The sequence below is a fragment of the Centruroides sculpturatus genome, unplaced genomic scaffold, assembly GCF_000671375.1.
Source record: "Centruroides sculpturatus isolate CEXI.00-Female unplaced genomic scaffold, Cexi_2.0 scaffold1557, whole genome shotgun sequence".
Lineage (NCBI taxonomy): Eukaryota > Metazoa > Arthropoda > Arachnida > Scorpiones > Buthidae > Centruroides > Centruroides sculpturatus.
Window position 1 is genome coordinate 146,783 of NW_019385773.1, and position 26,494 is coordinate 173,276.

The window sequence follows — 26,494 nt, forward strand, 5'->3', positions numbered from 1 at the left end:
GATTTGAGTTAACGCATTCTATTTATTAAGTTTTTAAATAAAATTGATTATATTTTTGACAATATAATTTTACAATTTAGAATTACAATTTTACGATACGGAGAAATTTGTAATGTAGCCTTATTGACCATCAACTTACTTAAATACTTAGTTGTGCTTAATTTATAACAACAATGGTAACAGCATCCTAACATTTTTTTTTTCAAATTTTTACCTGTCGTTACACAATTTTTTCACTTCCTCTCTAAGTATGTTTAATTCACATTATGTTAAATTTTTCATGGGGCAGCAAGCTCAAGGACAGTTCTGAACAATACAAGACCTAGCTACACCAATGATTCAATTGCTTTCCTACATTCTCATTAAGTTAGCTATCAATCCAGATAATATCATCTCAATTAGCTTTAACACCAAATTTTGAATAGGACCACCTTGTACAGTATATACCATTGGCAAGAAGTATAAACTAAAATATGTATTAAAGATACTGTCAATATTTCTTTGTTTCAGATTTATTTAAAGCTTGTTCTAATTTTTGCTTTTAAAATAATGTAAAATCAATATTTAAATTTAAATTTTTACATCAAAATTAGATAAAATCACCTTTAATAATTAAACTGTATTAAAATAATAAATTTAGTTAGTTAGTTTAAATTACTTTTTTAANTTATTTTTTGTAATGTTTTTAAAGTACAGTACATGTGAGTTTATTAATTGCAAACTTACAATTTAAATCATACAGATAATAAATAAATAATCTTAACATTTTAATCTATTTAGTACTTTCAAAGAATAAATCTAATCATATTCAATAAACAATTTTATATATATACAGGATGTTTCACAGCCTCTCCACAAAGTTTTTTTGAATAGCTTTTGAACCACACGGTTTTCAGTCTCAATTTTTTGTAGGTGGTGCTTTGAGCAAAAAGGAATTGCTTCTATCACAAAAGCACATTGCTTCAAAACATTTGATTTTTCCATAATTTTTGGCAAAATGTTCCAATATTCAATTGAAGACCGTGCGAATATGATAAAATTTTGGTACCAGTCAGGAGAAAACCCAACTTTGTTCTGTCGTAAGTGGTCTAGTACCTATAAAAACTTTTCAACTCCTGAAAGAACCATAGTCATGACTATCCAGAGACATTCAAATGTGGCCTCGCCTGGCCACCTTACAGCCCTGATTTCAGTCCACTAGACTTCTTTCTTTGGGGATACACGAAGGATCAGGTGTTCAAGAATAACCCTACCACCCTCATTCAGATGATAGAAAGCATCGAGAGCATCATGAAGGGCATCTCAGACCAGACCTGTAGTAATGTGATTGCTAATTTCCAAGAGAGACTGCACTACTGCATCTCGACAGAGGGCAGACATTTCGAAAATATCTTGCATTAATTTCCTTTCTCATCTTCCATCTTTGCTGAAAATTTCATTAAAAAATTCAAATTTTCAAAAAAGCTATTCAAAAAAATCTTTGTGGAGAGGCTGTAAAACATCCTTTATATTAAGCTATTTTAGCAGTAAGATCCTTAACAATACAGTTTTGAGGATCATATGAATGTATTAGTTCTTGCAATCATGAAATCATACTAAGAAATTAAGTTTTAAACCAACATATTTAGATTCAAGTTTTTAAATTTCTAAAACTGGGTAAAAAAGAGTCTAATGTCAATGTCTTAATGTAATGTCTTATTATAATTTTAAAAATTGTTCATTTATTCTAAAAGTTATTCCTTGAAAATATAAATAGATTAAAATGTTTAAAACTAGAAGACATTTCATTACTTTTAAAAATACTAAGAACTGCAAGTATGCAAATAAATGAAAGAATTACAATTCCTGGGTGTTTCCTGGATATGAATGAAAGTCCAAAAGTACTGAAATTTGAATTGTTTCCAAGTTTTACATTTCAGTAAAGTAATTTTTCTATTATTTGATAATTTCTGGCTCTAAATGTTTCAGTCACATCCAATTTAAACCTTAATAACTTTAACTTGTAGAATTGTTCTTTTATAAAATTTATGGAAATTTACATGATATATTCAATAGACATTTTCTTCTATTAACTTAAATAATGTGAACTAAATAATTAATTTATAATTAAAAAAATTTCAGGAATAATTTGGCAATTTCAATATTAATTATAAATTTCTAGAAGTATAATTTGATATGTTCAATATGTTTTTGCAATTAATATTAAACTTATTATCAATTTTAAATATCAGAATATAATTAAAAAAATATAAAACTGCAATTAAAAATTACTGAGAAATAAAACAATATTCTTTAACTTAATAGTGATATTAAAGTGCAAATGCATACTAAACAAGAAGGAATTATAAGATCATGCAAAACTGTAACTAATTATAATGAAGGCTCACCTTACAAATGTAATAATACAAATGGAACAAAGCTATTCTGGCATTGCCCTTTAAGGAAATTAAGAAGCTTCTTTGGGAAGATTTGGATCCAGAATAAACAGGATAGTCAGATGATGGCAAGAAAGTAATTACTGGAAAGGGACAGATTAAGAATTGAGGAAGAATGTTAAGGAAAAGGTAGAAAATAAATTAAAATAAAAAACTGAAGGTACAGTTAGTTAATGCAATGAAATTAAAGTTATGTTCACATGCTTTGTACAGTGCATTGCAAAAGCAAAAACTATTCCAGCCAGTTTTGCAGAAATATTTTGGTAAATATTCATACCATATTTACTCCTCCAGAATATTCATAAGTACAGATTGGTCCCTTTAATGCTTTTCCAACAACTCCTCCATCAAATGTCATTGCCCTACATAAATGAATAAAAAATTATATCAAAATTAAATATAAGATATGAATTAAGTGAAATTAACAAATAGATAAATCAAAAGCATCTATGAATATCAAAACAATTAAATTAAATGAGAAAATACATAATCACTTGATCATTTAATTAATGAAATTGTTCCTATGGTTTTTCCTATGTAAATTTCTGTGAAAACATGTCAGTTCTGAAGTCTTAGGACCAGTGTCCTTAGATAAGAATCAGATTCTAATTTGTGAATCATAGATATTAACTCCTTTTAGTCTCAGTTTTGTTTGCTCATCTTTTAATATCATTATAACTTCTTGCTGATCACTTTAAAGCAAGGACCATGTAGAGAAACATAGCTCTTGTTTCATTGGAGTTTCTCAAGAGCACAAAATATGTATTTACATATTTTTACATGTCTGAGAAAGAACTCTGAATAAAGAAGCATAAACCAAGCTTTTAAGAATGACACTTTCACATGCTGTTTGTGAAAAATGTACAAAAACTTGCCAATGTAATCATGATAAACAGATTGCTTTACTACTCTAGATCACTGTCAATATTGTGAAGCCAATATTATAACTGAACTGAGGCTGAGGTCCTGCCAATCCTACATATTCACTGGAATTAGCCCAAAGTGATTTCTTTCAGTTTCCATGATTGAAAAAGTTCTGAAAGGCAAGAAGGCATGTAGAGCCTCAAAAATTCTTTGACATCTGCCCAAAAATGAACAACATCCATAAAGATGAACATAAAGTATTTTGAGCAGGACAAATCTTCAGAAAATGTAAAAGATAAAAATATTTTTTAAAAATCTAGCATTATTCTGGGAATTAAATGATTGGCCCTTATATTTATCATATGAATCTGTATCAAAATAAATTCTGAAATATTAAAGTAGTTTTATTTTTCTTAGTATTATTCAACAAGTAAAATATTCACATTAACTATAACAATGATCTGCATTCACTGGAATTTTATATATAACTGATTAAAAATATGAAAGACAGTACCATAAAACTTATATATAAGATATTTATAAAGACAGTACTATAATTTCCTGTGAATAACCTGCAGATTATCTGTGTTTAAAAATCAATTTGAAAGTAGATGTGGTTATTTTAAATTAAAATTAGAAATTTATCCATTTAACAATTAAACAAATTTCCTTTGTTTAAACGTATCAAAAGCATCTTTAAGAAAACTGTGTAGAATCTTTTACACACTACACATTTTTATCTGTTGTCATAACTTTTCCAAAAACCATGAAAGACATATGTATGCTTCACTCTAGTCGCTACAACTTAAGCTTGTATTTTAAAGTGGAAAAAGAGTACTACTGGTTAACTATATGAATATCCATCCTATCTTAATTGAACTACAAAAATTGCAACTCCTTCTGCTACTATTCTTGTTTAACAAAAATTCAAAAAAATATATTTTTTTAAATGAAAAATAATTGTTTTGATATTAAAAGAGATTCTTTAAGAAAAAAAACAGATGTACCTCATTTAGTAGTGCCAAGTCTTCCAAAAACAGTAAGAAAATAATACAAATTATAAATATGCATAACTTTGAAAGGATTAAAGAAACTGAATTGAAATTAAAGCAGAATAATGATAGTCATATATGCTATCAATAACCAAAACATTAGAAATATCCAATTAGCTCCATTCAAAATATTTAGTCAAAAATTTTTTATTTTTTAAATTTTCTCAAAAGATGACAGCACAACAGGGTCCAAAATTTGCACAAATGCCATTTGAGTTCAAGCAAATGTTTTTGCAGTTTCGTTGAATTTTGAGATCATGCTAGAAATAACAAAACTAACATTTAAACTTGGCACCATATTCAAAAAGATGAGAAAATTTCTCATATTTCGGAAACCAAAATTCATACAGTTAACTGCAAGTAATTTCCAATTTTTCCTTACTGTATAGGCCTCTCAGAGAACTATGTAAAAATTGACTGTTTATTTTAGCAAATCATAGTTCTCCACAGGAAATAACGGCTAAGTGATGAATTCTAACAACGTCATTGAACATTGTCAAGTTTCTTAGTAAAATCAACAATTATTTACAGAAATTACTTTATTTACCATGTATTTATTCTATCTGTTAAGATAATCGTTCCTGCCAAGAGCAATATCAGCCAAATTACCACTCCAAACTTATCTCAACTTTAGGTGCTATTCAAATATCAAATATATTACAGAGACAGCTGGGTAGCCAAGAGGTCAAGATGGCAGCCTACCGCTCTGGGGACCTGGGATCGAATACAAACGGGGTGAAAAATCCCCAGGAATTTCTCAGGGGTGGTCAGTCTGAATATGTCGGGTCCCATCCCTCACTACCCGGCCACCCAATTGTGGACCTGGCCAAACCCATAATGGGCTTGCTTAAAGAGACCCTTTTAGTGCCCACAGGGCAGAAAGAGTTTTAAAAAAAAATTACAGACATAATCTACATTAAAATTTAATTAAAATTAAATTAAAGACATTAATCTACATTTCTTTCTATTTATTGATAATATCTGTTATTTTGGCATTTATTATTCTATATTCTATTAATATTATTTGATTGTAAATTGGCATTTACTTATAAAAATGTATAAGTAAAATAAAATATTTAAAAAACTGTCATTGAGAGCATCATTTTGTATTTTTGACTCAATGCAATTTAATGATTTCCTCTCAAATATTCCATTTTTTTCATTTATACTTTGTTTCATTAATTTCATAATTGTAACTACAATGTATTTTTAACAAAAATTTGAAAATTGTGACTTCTAACGTATTTTAATATTTAAAAATAAAACTTTTCTTTTAATTTCTTTATTTTATACTCTCTAATTAACAATATAAATTACATTAATTAATACAATAAAATTTCATTAATTAATTTGATAACATACAAAAGAAAAGTAATTTTTAAAATTATTTCACATTTTACTCACGTTATCAATTGAGCATTATCATTTGGATGTTCTCTTGCTAGTCGTTCACGACGATAATGTAGAAAATTTGTTAATGTTGCATCTCCATCAGGCGACATGCTAATGGGATCTTTTTCTGTCCAAGTAATGACACCAACTAATGCTATGTAGATGTTTAATGGAGTATATAACTAAAAAAAGATTAAAGCATGAACCATTAAATAGTATTCTAAATAAAATAAAACTTTTAATTTAATAAATTAAAAAAATTTCCTTACACCATTCAGAATATTTGCTATCTCTTTGCTTCTTTCAAATACACTGTTAACATCTTCTTTTAATTCCTTGTACTAAAATTAATTATATTGATTAAAATAATTATATAATCTATAAATATGTATGTATGTATATATGTATGTATGTATGTATGTATTTATTTATTTAAAATAATGCATTTTTTAAAATCTTATAAATCAAATTATTTTGTATACATCCCTTTATATAAAACAAATAAACAAATTACAAATAATTTAATGAAATAATATAACTGTGATTAAATTAAGTTTAAAATCTCAATTCTGTACAATTGAAAGAGTTACAAAAAATTAACCAAAACTCTCTAAACATATTCAAAAAAATTATCTACATATGGAATTAGTTAAAGTGTAAAAATTATAAAAATTTATTTATCTACTATATTTATTCAAAATTTGTAATAAACATTACTATTCAAGAAAAAATCATCACCAGTAAAGCATAAAGTTTTCTTTAATAATAAAGCAAAGTATATTTCTAAACTTGAAATTTTTATCATATACTGTAAGGTTAAAAAGTTCAAACTATTTAAAATACAGGAAAAAGTATTAAGTAATCAAGTATTCATTCATTCATTAGTTTAATTGTACATTTAAAACAAGGTACAAAGTCCTGCCCTGCAGTGAGCATTACAGGAGCATATCCGTTACATAGTTCCACTGAGTTACAGTATGCGCTAATGAACAAAGCAAAGTGAAAAAAAAAGTAATCAAGTATTAACTAACTTTCTACATCATCAATAATGACAATAATTACAAAAATGTTATACTCTCAAATCTAAATTACAATCAATTTCTGACAATTCCAAACTCATTAAATAAGATAAAAATTATCTTTTAACTTTCCATTATTATTTGAAATACAATTTAGATGTATTTACAGCATAATATAACAACATGTCAACATTTTTTTGGAATTTACTGGAAAAATTGTTTATAACAGGGCTATGGAGTCGGAGTCATGGAATTTTGGTGCTTTAGTCAGAGTCATAGTCATTAAAAAATCCACCGACTCCGACTCTTTTTTATTTTTAATTCCTATGAAACTGTGTTGTTAATTTTACTTTGCTTTATACAGACACAATATAGTGACTCCTTTTTACTTTCCAACTTGTTATGTATATAAAATGGAACATATTGGAATCGTGTCAAATTTGACCCTCCAAGTTTTTTGCAAATCTACATGTTTGAAGACCTCCTGAACCCAAAATAAATGTCAATTAAAGCAGAAAAATTCACGCACGTGTGTGTTGGCGTCTAATTGTTTAATTTCTTTATTCTTTGTGCTGAAATATTAAACAATATCTCATGTGTAAGATAAGTATCTCTACATAAGTTTAGGAAACAAAATTTGGCACTGTAGCTTGTGTACAAAGGGGCATTAATGCTATTAAATTTTTGTTCTTAATTAAAGGTCAACAGGATGGAGACATAGAATGGGTCTTTATTAGCATTCACAACTTTTTTTTAAATAAAACTCATCTCTACCATCAAAATTAAGCTTTTTGTCATTTTATAATAGTACAGTAAAACCCATTAAGATGTTCTCGACTAAGATGTTAGAATGTGTATGAGAGCACGATTTAGTTTAACCACTTTAAAGCTTAATAACGCCTGTGTTAAACCATCCGACTCTGATTTAAAAACCACAGAAGTTATGAGGATTCAAACAGGGTGAACAAAGTCGTCTCCCCACACAGTCTAGCATCCATACATACAGGAAAAAAACCAAATCTTTCGCATATCTCGACATTTCAAGGTGTCCTGAGTCCAAAAATGTACAAATTTAGGAGGGGTCATTTTTATGACAGATTGCTACACTTTCCCTCTGTTATATATAACAACCAGGAAAGTAAAATTTATCGAATACATATTTATATATTGACTGTGTCATTACTTAGAGGAGTTTTTTAGCTTTGGAATAATAATAATATTTTATTTCCAAGGAAAATTTTCCCTATTAAGGGGAATACAATTTCACAATAACAAGTATTATTTCGGTCTACATGATTAATATACATATTGCAAATAAGTGTATTAATTATAACATAACATGGTCTAGCAATTATTATTAGCTTATTATTAGCTTTGGAATAAAAAGTTTCTATATTCTATCTTTATTAAAACTCTATTTTTTGAATATTTTATTCTTAGGTCACGTGATGAAATCAGAATTTCTGAGTCTATTTTGGTAACAAGTCCACCCCTGGTCAGAGTTGGAGTTGACTTTTTTATTTTTATTTATTTATTATTAAATGTATTTTAAATTTCTCTGCTATTAATAATTTATATTAGTTAAATTAAATTGCTTTTTAAATAGTAATATTTATTTACTATAATTACAAAAATTCTCTCACAATATTCAAAAATCTCTTAAAAATATTTACTCACTTCTTTAAAATCATTTACAAGAATAAGTTCAACATATCTAGAATTACTATCAGAGCCAGGTGGAGGCTGCAAAACTGTTGATCTTCGACGCTAAAAAAATCAAATGAGAAATTAAATTCAAAGTTAAAACAATCAATTAATTTTATTATCTAAAAATACAACAAATTGCTGCACTTACTCTATTTAATCCATCCAATATTTGAGATCTTAATTTATCATCATAAGATACATTATAACCTAAAATTTTAAATATTTTTAATTTTAGTTATAACTTTAATATAAATTAACATTAAATTTCAAACCATGTTAAGACTTATATTTAAAATGTTCTTATGAAAAATTTTCTTATAACAAAACTTCTGATTAATCTCACTGAACAAATATAATTAAACTAAAAAATAATTTTCTTATGACACTAGTTTCTATTTATTAAGTTTTTAAATAAAATTGATTATATTTTTGACAATATAATTTTACAATTTAGAATTACAATTTTACGATACGGAGAAATTTGTAATGTAGCCTTATTGACCATCAACTTACTTAAATACTTAGTTGTGCTTAATTTATAACAACAATGGTAACAGCATCCTAACATTTTTTTTTTCAAATTTTTACCTGTCGTTACACAATTTTTTCACTTCCTCTCTAAGTATGTTTAATTCACATTATGTTAAATTTTTCATGGGGCAGCAAGCTCAAGGACAGTTCTGAACAATACAAGACCTAGCTACACCAATGATTCAATTGCTTTCCTACATTCTCATTAAGTTAGCTATCAATCCAGATAATATCATCTCAATTAGCTTTAACACCAAATTTTGAATAGGACCACCTTGTACAGTATATACCATTGGCAAGAAGTATAAACTAAAATATGTATTAAAGATACTGTCAATATTTCTTTGTTTCAGATTTATTTAAAGCTTGTTCTAATTTTTGCTTTTAAAATAATGTAAAATCAATATTTAAATTTAAATTTTTACATCAAAATTAGATAAAATCACCTTTAATAATTAAACTGTATTAAAATAATAAATTTAGTTAGTTAGTTTAAATTACTTTTTTAATAAATTAATATTATTGAAATTATAAATTATCTGTAAAAAGTCATAATGCTGGTTAGAAATAATTTATTGATTCTCTTTTATAAAGAAAATTAAATGCTATCTAAAGAATAAAATGCAATTTATAAATAAAAACCTAATGTTTTGAAATCAATTTAGACTTTTACACAGAGCTCTGAATATGTAATTTTGAAAAACACTGGTATCATGGCCAAAAATAAATAAATAAATAAATAAATACAGACAGTCAAAAATTTTAATCAAAATTCTCAAAATTCTGATAAGGTTCTCTAATGCAAAGTGTACAGATGATTATCTTATTTACCAATTCATTTTATTTTATTTTATTGTATCCACTTTTTTTGTACTTTTAATCATTTTTCATTCATTATATTAACACAGCAGTGTGTAACAGTGCTTTCCAAATATAAGGTCATAACTCCAAGTGGGGTCATTAATTCTTATGTGGTCATGTATACACTTTTACATAAGCATTATTCCTCTGCTTAAAAAAATCTTTAAAAATATAGACACCACTCAATCAATTATCAATCATAATCAATAATAAATAGTTAGTAAATTTGTATGTGTTTATTAACAATGCCAAAAGAAAAAAATGTTACAGAATTTTTAAAATAGATGTGGATGGATGGATTTATGAATTTCCACATTATACAGTTAATCACAAGCACTCATCATTTTGTGTAATTTGTAGCAAAACTTTTGCAGTGTTCAAACTCTTAAAAGACACTTGAAAACAAATCAGCCAAGTCCCTCAAAAAATTTCAAAAAACATTTATTAAAACAAAATAAAGAACAAAAAATGCTTTTAAAGATTAATATTGTATTTCCTAAAATAATTGCTCACCTAACTTGTATTATGAGGCAAACTGCATCAGTTGACCTAAATATTAATATATTAGTTCAAACAATTAGTGGACACCATATTTTCTACTCAGACAGAATATTTTCCAGGTAGCCTTCATAATTTATTTCCAGAATATTTTATGACTTGTTTACTGATTTTCTACATAATTTTTGTAAAACTTTTGTTTCCTTCCTAGTATTTATCTTTGAGGGTAGTCCAAAATTTTTCAATGCCACACACTTGAGGAATGTTTGAGGTGTTTTCATCTTTATGCTCAAAATCAAGCTTCACCCTTTCCAACTACTGAATGGTATCTTTCACATAAAGACATGTTGTCATGTTAGGCCAAGATAAAACTATCAATATTGTGAAGATGACATATTTATGATAACAATTCCTTCTTCAAACATTCTTCTAAGTACATTTTACCATTCACAGAACTGCATGCAAAATAAAGAAGTGATACATTACAACCTCATCTATTGCTTGACAAATCAAATGCTGCTTTGGAAATTAGACTTTTCCCTTAAACTTGTACTGAAATCAACTTGCTCTAGGTTGGAGCTACAGAAATATTTCTAATCTGAAACATTTTAGATCACTAGGACACATACAGCTATCATCCAGTATCAAAATTTTCTGGCAATATGTATTGTAATATTTTGAACACCAGTTTTTGCATGTGTTTTTCTTGGTCACTTGAGTACTTCAGAATTTCAGTTTTTACTCTTGCCAGAATTTTCAATTTGTGAATTTTGATATAGTCAACAGTTGATTATTTTTTAACTTGAGTCTCCTTGTTGCATCATGAAGAAAAATTCAGATCTCTCTCAAATAGTTCTTTCACCTTATCTGTCACTTTTTTAGTTGAAATCTTTGCAGGAAAGCCAGAATTTTTTTGGAACTTGACTTCATAAGTGTCTTTATATCTGTTAATGATTCTATGAATGGTTTTGAAGAATTTGCCTCTTGCATTACAATATTTTAAGATTTTTTCCATATTACATACACTCACATTTTTGCAGAAATGCACTATATACTTAGCAAATGCTTTGTCATTTTTAATCCTCATGTTGACTAAACAGCTAAAAACAAAACTTTAATATATTTTATAAACAGACCACATACTTAGTTAATTAAATATATCACTATCTCCAGACAAACATAGCCAATAAGCAAATAATTAAGATATCAAACTATATCTTTAATTCAGATAACAATAGCTTGTAAATCTCACTCATTATGATCTGTTTTCTCTCTTTTCTTTTAATCTCAAGTTGACAGTAAATATTTTATTTTTTCTGTACTTTACATGAATATATAAAATATTAAATAATATGCCTTTGTGTCCTTATCTTATGTTTAGTACATAATTTGTCTACAAGGACTTTTATTTTATTACTAGGACTTATTCTGGTGACTTGTTTCTGCAATTCAAGAAAACATTATAAATTTTGTAGTAATTTTATTTTTTATTTTAGAAATTGTTGGTCATAAACTTGCTGATGAGTGACTGACAGGTCCGAAACACAATGATATCATGTAATGTGTGTTCAGGTAAAAAATAAAGACTGTTTTTTCTGATATGTTTTCTTGAATTGCAGAATCAAGTCACCAGTATAATAAGTCTTAGTAATAAAAGTTCTTGTAGACAAATTACATACTAAATATAAAATATTACTTTAATTTTTACAAACATAATATTTACTTATTACCAAGATTTATAAATTATAATATAGGATGAGGGTATTTCATCACATATTTCATTGAAAATACACGAGTCAGCAATGTCTGACAATATGAAACTTTCAAAAGAATGTGTTCTTGTGCTGTTACTTCATCACTTTAAAAGTGACCACAATACAACAAAGGCTCACAATTTTATCTACAAGGTATTTGGTGAAGACAGTCAATAAGCAGACCTGTTAAAAATGGATGAAGGAGGGATTTCTTGCTAAAAGACAAACTCCATCCAGACAGTAATTCCACCACTGATGATGACATTTTCTTGCAATTGTTAGATAATAAATCCACAGTTGACCATCAGAGAATTAGCACAACAACTTGAGTATTCTCATAAACTGCAAAAATTGACAGTCTGACACCACTGCAATAATACACCAACACACAGAGCAAAGATGATCTTAGAGAAGCTGATCAGTCTGGGTTGGGTAGTTCTGCCTCATCCACTTTACAGCCACTCTTGCCACCAACTGACTACCATCTATTTCATGCCAATATACATAGTTCAATGACAATATCCATGTGGGAATAACACTCAAGATTTTCTTCAAAGAAAAACCCATCATTCTATGATTACAGGATTGAAAGATGATGAGATATCATTTATATTAATGGTGATTATCTAAAAGACTGAACTGTAATTGTTGTTCAGTTAATTGTCAAAGTCTTTTTTTCAGAATGTCTAACTTTTACCATTACAACCTGATATAAAGTATAATTAAAGTCTAAACAATAATTCATATTTAATAGATATACTCTAATGAAAAATAAAATAGATAGATATATTAATATACAGTAAGATCCCGCTTAACACTGCCTCACTTAATGCTGATTCTATATAATGCCGTCTGCTCAAAGCCTAAAAAAAGCTCAAAATTTACACTGATGTAAATTATCACAGCATTTCATTGATTCATATATAATACAATTATTTACAAACATGATCCAATCAGAAAAAGGTGGAAAAAAGGTGTACTTTCTTTAAATCTATGTTTGTTTTGTGCAATTTTGGAAAAAATATAACATCATGGATCCATAGGAAATATCAACTTCACTTGGCAAGAATTAACTGATAAATACACGAACAAAGTGTGGAAGAAGTTATAGCTGAAGATATCCAAGAATTCTCAACAAGAGGAGCCTATTTCTGTATCGTTAGGTGGACCAAACTCAACCTAATCAATACAGCAGGACTATGAAATGTAGACAAGCAGGATATTGAGGAGTTACAGCAGGTTTCTGGTGAGAGCCTTACCAACAACAACCTTCAAGAACTGGCAGAACAAGGAATTCATGTAGAACTGGAAAATAGAGATTCTGAAAACGAAGAACCCAAAAAATTTCTCTACAGATTTCCTTAGTAAAAGTTTGGTAAGATAACCGAAATCATTGACCAAATTGTAGTGAATGATCCAGATTTTGAAAGGAATGCAAAAGCAAAACGAGGTGTTTTGGATGCAATCTTCTGCTACCAACATTTGCTTAATTAAGGAAAGAAAAAAGCGACAAATGAAACTTTACAACTTTATTGAAAAAAAAACAAGAATTTCAGAAAAGGCAGGACTTTTGTCACAAAAAATAAACTATTAATATAGAAAAAATAAACTAATTAATATATTATTATACATTTCTGTGTGCATATGTTTATGTGTTATTTAACATATATTATTATACATATTAATATAAAAATAACTTAAAATTAAAGTAAAATTTGTTTATTTTTGGTCATGTGTTCCCCTATCCCTATTTACTCTAAGTTAAAATGACCTCGTTTAATGCTGTTTCATTTAGCGCTTTGTTGTCTAGGAACGCATCCTCCATGTTAAGCAAAGTCTTACTGTATATTAAATCTGAAATGTAGAGAATGATTTTCTATTAAAATGTAATTTTTAAAAATAAGTTTATATGATTCATTCCAGAATATATTATTTAATGGGCACATGAAACTATCCCACAAAATTATTTTAATTCAATTACAATATATTTAAATTGAAATCTAATTATGTTATGTTAATGGATTATATTGATATTATCATATTAATATGATATGATAACATTAACATAATTATACAACATTATGGTAATGTTAATGGATTATATTGATATTATCATATTAATATGATATGATAACATTAACATAATTATACAACATTATGGATAGGACTTATTCTGGTGACTTGTTTCTGCAATTCAAGAAAACATTATAAATTTTGTAGTAATTTTATTTTTTATTTTAGAAATTGTTGGTCATAAACTTGCNCTATATTTATTCAAAATTTGTAATAAACATTACTATTCAAGAAAAAATCATCACCAGTAAAGCATAAAGTTTTCTTTAATAATAAAGCAAAGTATATTTCTAAACTTGAAATTTTTATCATATACTGTAAGGTTAAAAAGTTCAAACTATTTAAAATACAGGAAAAAGTATTAAGTAATCAAGTATTCATTCATTCATTAGTTTAATTGTACATTTAAAACAAGGTACAAAGTCCTGCCCTGCAGTGAGCATTACAGGAGCATATCCGTTACATAGTTCCACTGAGTTACAGTATGCGCTAATGAACAAAGCAAAGTGAAAAAAAAAGTAATCAAGTATTAACTAACTTTCTACATCATCAATAATGACAATAATTACAAAAATGTTATACTCTCAAATCTAAATTACAATCAATTTCTGACAATTCCAAACTCATTAAATAAGATAAAAATTATCTTTTAACTTTCCATTATTATTTGAAATACAATTTAGATGTATTTACAGCATAATATAACAACATGTCAACATTTTTTTGGAATTTACTGGAAAAATTGTTTATAACAGGGCTATGGAGTCGGAGTCATGGAATTTTGGTGCTTTAGTCAGAGTCATAGTCATTAAAAAATCCACCGACTCCGACTCTTTTTTATTTTTAATTCCTATGAAACTGTGTTGTTAATTTTACTTTGCTTTATACAGACACAATATAGTGACTCCTTTTTACTTTCCAACTTGTTATGTATATAAAATGGAACATATTGGAATCGTGTCAAATTTGACCCTCCAAGTTTTTTGCAAATCTACATGTTTGAAGACCTCCTGAACCCAAAATAAATGTCAATTAAAGCAGAAAAATTCACGCACGTGTGTGTTGGCGTCTAATTGTTTAATTTCTTTATTCTTTGTGCTGAAATATTAAACAATATCTCATGTGTAAGATAAGTATCTCTACATAAGTTTAGGAAACAAAATTTGGCACTGTAGCTTGTGTACAAAGGGGCATTAATGCTATTAAATTTTTGTTCTTAATTAAAGGTCAACAGGATGGAGACATAGAATGGGTCTTTATTAGCATTCACAACTTTTTTTTAAATAAAACTCATCTCTACCATCAAAATTAAGCTTTTTGTCATTTTATAATAGTACAGTAAAACCCATTAAGATGTTCTCGACTAAGATGTTAGAATGTGTATGAGAGCACGATTTAGTTTAACCACTTTAAAGCTTAATAACGCCTGTGTTAAACCATCCGACTCTGATTTAAAAACCACAGAAGTTATGAGGATTCAAACAGGGTGAACAAAGTCGTCTCCCCACACAGTCTAGCATCCATACATACAGGAAAAAAACCAAATCTTTCGCATATCTCGACATTTCAAGGTGTCCTGAGTCCAAAAATGTACAAATTTAGGAGGGGTCATTTTTATGACAGATTGCTACACTTTCCCTCTGTTATATATAACAACCAGGAAAGTAAAATTTATCGAATACATATTTATATATTGACTGTGTCATTACTTAGAGGAGTTTTTTAGCTTTGGAATAATAATAATATTTTATTTCCAAGGAAAATTTTCCCTATTAAGGGGAATACAATTTCACAATAACAAGTATTATTTCGGTCTACATGATTAATATACATATTGCAAATAAGTGTATTAATTATAACATAACATGGTCTAGCAATTATTATTAGCTTATTATTAGCTTTGGAATAAAAAGTTTCTATATTCTATCTTTATTAAAACTCTATTTTTTGAATATTTTATTCTTAGGTCACGTGATGAAATCAGAATTTCTGAGTCTATTTTGGTAACAAGTCCACCCCTGGTCAGAGTTGGAGTTGACTTTTTTATTTTTATTTATTTATTATTAAATGTATTTTAAATTTCTCTGCTATTAATAATTTATATTAGTTAAATTAAATTGCTTTTTAAATAGTAATATTTATTTACTATAATTACAAAAATTCTCTCACAATATTCAAAAATCTCTTAAAAATATTTACTCACTTCTTTAAAATCATTTACAAGAATAAGTTCAACATATCTAGAATTACTATCAGAGCCAGGTGGAGGCTGCAAAACTGTTGATCTTCGACGCTAAAAAAATCAAATGAGAAATTAAATTCAAAGTTAAAACAATCAATTAATTTTATTATCTAAAAATACAACAAATTGCTGCACTTACTCTATTTAATCCATCCAATATTTGAGATCTTAATTTATCATCATAAGATACATTATAACCTAAAATTTTAAATATTTTTAATTTTAGTTATAACTTTAATATAAATTAACATTAAATTTCAAACCATGTTAAGACTTATATTTAAAATGTTCTTATGAAAAATTTTCTTATAACAAAACTTCTGATTAATCTCACTGAACAAATATAATTAAACTAAAAAATAATTTTCTTATGACACTAGTTTCTATTTATTAAGTTTTTAAATAAAATTGATTATATTTTTGACAATATAATTTTACAATTTAGAATTACAATTTTACGATACGGAGAAATTTGTAATGTAGCCTTATTGACCATCAACTTACTTAAATACTTAGTTGTGCTTAATTTATAACAACAATGGTAACAGCATCCTAACATTTTTTTTTTCAAATTTTTACCTGTCGTTACACAATTTTTTCACTTCCTCTCTAAGTATGTTTAATTCACATTATGTTAAATTTTTCATGGGGCAGCAAGCTCAAGGACAGTTCTGAACAATACAAGACCTAGCTACACCAATGATTCAATTGCTTTCCTACATTCTCATTAAGTTAGCTATCAATCCAGATAATATCATCTCAATTAGCTTTAACACCAAATTTTGAATAGGACCACCTTGTACAGTATATACCATTGGCAAGAAGTATAAACTAAAATATGTATTAAAGATACTGTCAATATTTCTTTGTTTCAGATTTATTTAAAGCTTGTTCTAATTTTTGCTTTTAAAATAATGTAAAATCAATATTTAAATTTAAATTTTTACATCAAAATTAGATAAAATCACCTTTAATAATTAAACTGTATTAAAATAATAAATTTAGTTAGTTAGTTTAAATTACTTTTTTAATAAATTAATATTATTGAAATTATAAATTATCTGTAAAAAGTCATAATGCTGGTTAGAAATAATTTATTGATTCTCTTTTATAAAGAAAATTAAATGCTATCTAAAGAATAAAATGCAATTTATAAATAAAAACCTAATGTTTTGAAATCAATTTAGACTTTTACACAGAGCTCTGAATATGTAATTTTGAAAAACACTGGTATCATGGCCAAAAATAAATAAATAAATAAATAAATACAGACAGTCAAAAATTTTAATCAAAATTCTCAAAATTCTGATAAGGTTCTCTAATGCAAAGTGTACAGATGATTATCTTATTTACCAATTCATTTTATTTTATTTTATTGTATCCACTTTTTTTGTACTTTTAATCATTTTTCATTCATTATATTAACACAGCAGTGTGTAACAGTGCTTTCCAAATATAAGGTCATAACTCCAAGTGGGGTCATTAATTCTTATGTGGTCATGTATACACTTTTACATAAGCATTATTCCTCTGCTTAAAAAAATCTTTAAAAATATAGACACCACTCAATCAATTATCAATCATAATCAATAATAAATAGTTAGTAAATTTGTATGTGTTTATTAACAATGCCAAAAGAAAAAAATGTTACAGAATTTTTAAAATAGATGTGGATGGATGGATTTATGAATTTCCACATTATACAGTTAATCACAAGCACTCATCATTTTGTGTAATTTGTAGCAAAACTTTTGCAGTGTTCAAACTCTTAAAAGACACTTGAAAACAAATCAGCCAAGTCCCTCAAAAAATTTCAAAAAACATTTATTAAAACAAAATAAAGAACAAAAAATGCTTTTAAAGATTAATATTGTATTTCCTAAAATAATTGCTCACCTAACTTGTATTATGAGGCAAACTGCATCAGTTGACCTAAATATTAATATATTAGTTCAAACAATTAGTGGACACCATATTTTCTACTCAGACAGAATATTTTCCAGGTAGCCTTCATAATTTATTTCCAGAATATTTTATGACTTGTTTACTGATTTTCTACATAATTTTTGTAAAACTTTTGTTTCCTTCCTAGTATTTATCTTTGAGGGTAGTCCAAAATTTTTCAATGCCACACACTTGAGGAATGTTTGAGGTGTTTTCATCTTTATGCTCAAAATCAAGCTTCACCCTTTCCAACTACTGAATGGTATCTTTCACATAAAGACATGTTGTCATATTAGGCCAAGATAAAACTATCAATATTGTGAAGATGACATATTTATGATAACAATTCCTTCTTCAAACATTCTTCTAAGTACATTTTACCATTCACAGAACTGCATGCAAAATAAAGAAGTGATACATTACAACCTCATCTATTGCTTGACAAATCAAATGCTGCTTTGGAAATTAGACTTTTCCCTTAAACTTGTACTGAAATCAACTTGCTCTAGGTTGGAGCTACAGAAATATTTCTAATCTGAAACATTTTAGATCACTAGGACACATACAGCTATCATCCAGTATCAAAATTTTCTGGCAATATGTATTGTAATATTTTGAACACCAGTTTTTGCATGTGTTTTTCTTGGTCACTTGAGTACTTCAGAATTTCAGTTTTTACTCTTGCCAGAATTTTCAATTTGTGAATTTTGATATAGTCAACAGTTGATTATTTTTTAACTTGAGTCTCCTTGTTGCATCATGAAGAAAAATTCAGATCTCTCTCAAATAGTTCTTTCACCTTATCTGTCACTTTTTTAGTTGAAATCTTTGCAGGAAAGCCAGAATTTTTTTGGAACTTGACTTCATAAGTGTCTTTATATCTGTTAATGATTCTATGAATGGTTTTGAAGAATTTGCCTCTTGCATTACAATATTTTAAGATTTTTTCCATATTACATACACTCACATTTTTGCAGAAATGCACTATATACTTAGCAAATGCTTTGTCATTTTTAATCCTCATGTTGACTAAACAGCTAAAAACAAAACTTTAATATATTTTATAAACAGACCACATACTTAGTTAATTAAATATATCACTATCTCCAGACAAACATAGCCAATAAGCAAATAATTAAGATATCAAACTATATCTTTAATTCAGATAACAATAGCTTGTAAATCTCACTCATTATGATCTGTTTTCTCTCTTTTCTTTTAATCTCAAGTTGACAGTAAATATTTTATTTTTTCTGTACTTTACATGAATATATAAAATATTAAATAATATGCCTTTGTGTCCTTATCTTATGTTTAGTACATAATTTGTCTACAAGGACTTTTATTTTATTACTAGGACTTATTCTGGTGACTTGTTTCTGCAATTCAAGAAAACATTATAAATTTTGTAGTAATTTTATTTTTTATTTTAGAAATTGTTGGTCATAAACTTGCTGATGAGTGACTGACAGGTCCGAAACACAATGATATCATGTAATGTGTGTTCAGGTAAAAAATAAAGACTGTTTTTTCTGATATGTTTTCTTGAATTGCAGAATCAAGTCACCAGTATAATAAGTCTTAGTAATAAAAGTTCTTGTAGACAAATTACATACTAAATATAAAATATTACTTTAATTTTTACAAACATAATATTTACTTATTACCAAGATTTATAAATTATAATATAGGATGAGGGTATTTCATCACATATTTCATTGAAAATACACGAGTCAGCAATGTCTGACAATATGAAACTTTCAAAAGAATGTGTTCTTGTGCTGTTACTTCATCACTTTAAAAGTGACCACAATACAACAAAGGCTCACAATTTTATCTACAAGGTATTTGGTGAAGACAGTCAATAAGCAGACCTGTTAAAAATGGATGAAGGAGGGATTTCTTGCTAAAAGACAAACTCCATCCAGACAGTAATTCCACCACTGATGATGACATTTTCTTGCAATTGTTAGATAATAAATCCACAGTTGACCATCAGAGAATTAGCACAACAACTTGAGTATTCTCATAAACTGCAAAAATTGACAGTCTGACACCACTGCAATAATACAGCAACACACAGAGCAAAGATGATCTTAGAGAAGCTGATCAGTCTGGGTTGGGTAGTTCTGCCTCATCCACTTTACAGCCACTCTTGCCACCAACTGACTACCATCTATTTCATGCCAATATACATAGTTCAATGACAATATCCATGTGGGAATAACACTCAAGATTTTCTTCAAAGAAAAACCCATCATTCTATGATTACAGGATTGAAAGATGATGAGATATCATTTATATTAATGGTGATTATCTAAAAGACTGAACTGTAATTGTTGTTCAGTTAATTGTCAAAGTCTTTTTTTCAGAATGTCTAACTTTTACCATTACAACCTGATATAAAGTATAATTAAAGTCTAAACAATAATTCATATTTAATAGATATACTCTAATGAAAAATAAAATAGATAGATATATTAATATACAGTAAGATCCCGCTTAACACTGCCTCACTTAATGCTGATTCTATATAATGCCGTCTGCTCAAAGCCTAAAAAAAGCTCAAAATTTACACTGATGTAAATTATCACAGCATTTCATTGATTCATATATAATAAAATTATTTACAAACATGATCCAATCAGAAAAAGGTGGAAAAAAGGTGTACTTTCTTTAAATCTATGTTTGTTTTGTGCAATTTTGGAAAAAATATAACATCATGGATCCATAGGAAATATCAACTTCACTTGGCAAGAATTAACTGATAAATACACGAACAAAGTGTGGAAGAAGTTATAGCTGAAGATATCCAAGAATTCTCAACAAGAGGAGCCTATTTCTGTATCGTTAGGTGGACCAAACTCAACCTAATCAATACAGCAGGACTATGAAATGTAGACAAGCAGGATATTGAGGAGTTACAGCAGGTTTCTGGTGAGAGCCTTACCAACAACAACCTTCAAGAACTGGCAGAACAAGGAATTCATGTAGAACTGGAAAATAGAGATTCTGAAAACGAAGAACCCAAAAAATTTCTCTACAGATTTCCTTAGTAAAAGTTTGGTAAGATAACCGAAATCATTGACCAAATTGTAGTGAATGATCCAGATTTTGAAAGGAATGCAAAAGCAAAACGAGGTGTTTTGGATGCAATCTTCTGCTACCAACATTTGCTTAATTAAGGAAAGAAAAAAGCGACAAATGAAACTTTACAACTTTATTGAAAAAAAAACAAGAATTTCAGAAAAGGCAGGACTTTTGTCACAAAAAATAAACTATTAATATAGAAAAAATAAACTAATTAATATATTATTATACATTTCTGTGTGCATATGTTTATGTGTTATTTAACATATATTATTATACATATTAATATAAAAATAACTTAAAATTAAAGTAAAATTTGTTTATTTTTGGTCATGTGTTCCCCTATCCCTATTTACTCTAAGTTAAAATGACCTCGTTTAATGCTGTTTCATTTAGCGCTTTGTTGTCTAGGAACGCATCCTCCATGTTAAGCAAAGTCTTACTGTATATTAAATCTGAAATGTAGAGAATGATTTTCTATTAAAATGTAATTTTTAAAAATAAGTTTATATGATTCATTCCAGAATATATTATTTAATGGGCACATGAAACTATCCCACAAAATTATTTTAATTCAATTACAATATATTTAAATTGAAATCTAATTATGTTATGTTAATGGATTATATTGATATTATCATATTAATATGATATGATAACATTAACATAATTATACAACATTATGGATCAACACAGTATAATTAGATTTCATTTTGCAGTTTAAATATTTATTCAAAAAATTGTGAATATTAATAATAAATTTCATTTGTAATTAATGTATATTATAAAATTAGTTTTATTCTACAGACTTCTCATATTTCTCATAAATTATTAGCAAAAATTTATTTTAACAATATACATTCTGTTTTTATATATTCTATTTTCAAAACTGATAAATACTTAAAAAAATAATAATAAGTCATTAGCAATAATTACAAAAATCTAATCAAACAAAAGTATTTAATCATATTTAATCCATTAACTTGACAGAGAATGTAATTTTGATTTGACATTGCAATCACGTTGCTAATGAGAAAAGTCTATCAAATTTTTAATTAATAATTTATTGTAACTTTTATTAATTAGAGTTATAAAAATATTACATTTTTTCTAAAATTATTTTGTTTTCATTAATATAATGACAACAGCAATTGTATATTGTGAAATAAATTGTGTTTAAAATAATATATATGTGTTATATAGATGATACTCTTATACCTAAAATTTAAGAATGCCTTCTTTGTTTAATAAAAAATTTAAAAGTGTGGTAGATTTTTTATAAATATGGAGATGATATAAAGATACATTCATATAGAACTTCTGAAAAGATAAGTATATTTAAATAAAATATACTTATCTTTTCAGCAAATCTTAAAATGAAACTTAAAACTTATTGTAATACAGTAATTTCATTAATGCTAAAAGAAAAAAATAAATACAGTATTTAACAAATCTTTATAAATTATAAAACTGAATAAATATATCACTTATAATATCTTATTTTCATCATATAAAAAAAATTAAAACTAGTTATCTTTTAACAGTAATTACCTTTAAAACAAACTTACCACATGTAAGATTTTTTGATTTCCAATCAGATGCTTTTAATAAAAGATGACTGCTGTCATTAACAGGATGAACATAATATGTTTCATTGCCATCAAATACCATACCACTGAAAAGATAATTAAAATGTCATCTGATAATCTTTAATTTGTGTGCTGTGTTTTTTAAAGCATCTTAAATGCCACATGTGCATTGATACATTTAAAGGATGTTATCAATATAATCCATATGCACATACTGTATGACCATATGCTATTTTTTTTTTACTTTAGAACTTTCCCACAGTTTCCTAAGCAATGGCATTTGCTTTTTGATGTCAGTAAAATTATGTTAGAAAATTACTTAACCATTGATGACTTAACATTTGAAAAATATGCTTAATTAAACTTTTAAAATATTAAAAACAAGTTTAAAGCTTCAATTTTTAAGTATCTATGACAGCTAAAATTTAAGGACTTATCACACCATTTTTTAGAAAATTATTCATGTAGATGCTGTATAGCTTAAGCTGTTATAGATGCTTAAAAATTAAAACTAAATAATAAGGACAAGAAGCAATTTTTATATAAAGTTTAAAGCTCACCTTATTCCCTTACAAGTACTAATAGCTGCCCAAGAATTAGGGTATCCTCTGACTTGACCTTGGTAATGACAGTGTCTTCTTGACTTAAAAGTCAAAAGTAATTTATTTAATTTTAATTGTAAATTATTGGAATGTCACTTAAATACAGTGTGAAATATATCTGAATTTAGTAGTATTTCTTAATAATTTTCAGAATATATTTTATAACAATCATTTATTAAATTAATTCAATTAATAATACAAACAAAACTAATCATATACCTTTCAATTATACAATAAAATTTGATTTACTACTGCTAAATTATTAGTTAAAGATAAAAATTTGTCACAATACAGTTTTACTTAAATAAACAGAAAATTGATGCTACTAATTATCCTAATGCTGATATCAAAATTAATTATTTATAATACAATATAATAAAATATTTAATAGTATTTAAATACAATTATTTTGACAGAATTAGAAAAACTCTTATTAATGTAATAAATATCATTACTGTTAGTGTATAAATTTTTTTTTTAATAATTGATTTTATTATAGTAATAATATATATAAAAATATACAAATACAAATTTCATCGAAAAATGACAAAAAGCTGTTAATAAAGAGCAGTAATTAAACAAATTATCTTGTTATATATATTTGAATGGCCATTTTCTTTAATTTTATCAATAAAAGTTTAATTTTTTTTAATTATTGGTAATAAAATATTTTTGTAATTATTATAATAGTTTTACTTTATTAGTACACTAAATAAATTAAAATTACCTTAGATAATTCAAATTTTGATAATTTAAAGTATTACCATACTCCAAATGAGTAAACTTGATATTTTTTTAAATGTTTTTCTTGGATTTATGTATGAATTTAGTCCTTTATATGCAACTACCAGCATTACATAACATTTAATTTTATCAGCTTGTTTTTTATATAATGTTTTGAATTCTTATATTATAAAAGCATGACAGAAAAGTTTGTTTCAACATAATTTTAAATGAAAACAATATAATACTGTGCATATTATAAAATATATTTTTATGTCTGTCTATTCTTCTGTTATATAATGACATTTGTCTCTACTTTCTTAAAGTAAAATTAATAATACAAATTACTTATATTCAAAAACTTTATTTCTGCATATATCAATAAATATATTTTTATCTGATCTTTAATGAAAAATTTTCATTTCAAAATATACAAAATTGTCCAAACCTAAACAAAGTTTAATGCTTTATTACACTTAAATAATATGGTACACAAATCTTATTAAAATATCATTCATATTAGCATTATATTAATGTAAAATGCACCAATATTTAAATAAATAAGAATCAATTTTGAATTTCTATTAAAAAATATAAAATTAAATAACAGCATCAGTGGCACACTCAGGATTTAATCTTGAGAAAGCTGAGTAAATGAATAAAAAAATTTTTAATGCAAATTCAATAAAATCCCCACCTTATGTGACTGCTAATTCATTAGTAGTACAAACTAGAAGATATAACACAGTATAAATAAAAAAATAAATTTTAATTAGGAAAAGATTTATGTAAAATTTTCTAGTGTTTGTTTTCCTTTCTCTTTGGAGGCTGCCAGGGCCCCTTGACCTCCTCTGGGTGCACCACTGTACAGCATAAAACAAAAGAAAAAAATTTTTAATGCAATAATATAATTTTTATAAACAGTTCTAATAATTCATCAAAAATGTAATAATTGTACAATTATTACATTTTTGTTCGCAAACATAAGTGTTCTTAAGCTTGCTACTGTAAACTACTATATGTAAATTATATTATAATACTTATCAAACAATATATAATGCAAGCGTAAAATATTTAGTTTTTTATTTTTTGATTTAAAATTCACAACTATGAAGAAACCAGCATACACACACACAAAAACAAAATATATAATTTACAAAGAAAATCAGAGTAAACTGTATTACTTGAGTAAAAAATTTAATAAAATCATTTAAACTTATAAATATATTCATATTCATTCTGAAATAATCATCATATGAAGAGTTTATCTAAAAAGGAGAGGTCACAATTTAGTCATCACAGTTTTCAATGATATTGTTTATGTAGATAAATGTTTGTATAAACCTTTATTGAGCAAAATAAGAAAGGACAATTCTCAAATGTTTTCATGAATATTAAAGTTAAATAATCCTGAACAACTTACGAAAATTTTTTTTGCAAAATCTTTTTAATCTGTGGTCTAGCAGCAGTGGGCCTGACTGGTAATTGTGAGATTACTGGTTCATATTTCTGTGAATAAACTTTTTTCCAAATTAATGCAGTTTTACCTGCTGATGCTTAATACAATACTATCATCACTGAAGCATTAAACAAAGAATACTCATAAAATCACCCAGAATTTTTTAAACTCAATTTTCTTGAAAGCATTTCAGAAGCACTCTTTCCCCTTTAATCAATAAAAGGTTCATGCTAAAACTTATCAACATAAACAATATCATTGAAAACTGTGATGAGCACATCGTGATCTTCCCTTTTAAATAAACAAAATAAATTACATATTGCCGGAACAAATTCATATTTAGAAGAAAAAATATATTTCTTACTAGACTATACATAAACATGAGTCCATATCTTCTATCCCTTCACATGCTTATTGTAGAGGCAATAACAAGTCTATGGCGGAACCGTCCTTTTATTTGAGGCTACTGTCTGCCAACAAATGTAAAAAAGTTAAAAGTCCTCTAGCAGTAGCACACACAATTCATAAAAATTAATAATTACATTAACAAAATTTGCCGGGACAAATTCATATTTAGAAGAAAATATATTGTTATTACCTCTACAATAAGCGTGTGAAGGGATAGAAGATATGGACTCATGTATATGTATAGTCTAGTA

At 26.6% G+C, this 26,494-nt stretch overlaps 1 protein-coding gene across 1 annotated transcript in view; it reads right to left on the minus strand.

Annotated features, from left to right (window-relative positions):
• LOC111642038 overlaps positions 1-23,745 on the minus strand; it is a gene marked incomplete at its 5' end in the record, with an annotated part of 29,414 nt that extends 5,669 nt beyond the window's left edge. The window contains 9 exons of the mRNA XM_023388300.1: positions 2,713-2,797; positions 5,756-5,925; positions 6,013-6,084; positions 8,440-8,529; positions 8,618-8,676; positions 16,386-16,479; positions 16,568-16,626; positions 23,031-23,137; positions 23,612-23,745. Of these exons, the coding sequence (XP_023244068.1) occupies positions 2,713-2,797; positions 5,756-5,925; positions 6,013-6,084; positions 8,440-8,529; positions 8,618-8,676; positions 16,386-16,479; positions 16,568-16,626; positions 23,031-23,137; positions 23,612-23,745 (870 nt within the window). The remainder of the gene's footprint in view (positions 1-2,712; positions 2,798-5,755; positions 5,926-6,012; positions 6,085-8,439; positions 8,530-8,617; positions 8,677-16,385; positions 16,480-16,567; positions 16,627-23,030; positions 23,138-23,611) is intronic.
• Positions 23,746-26,494: the final 2,749 nt, after the last annotated feature.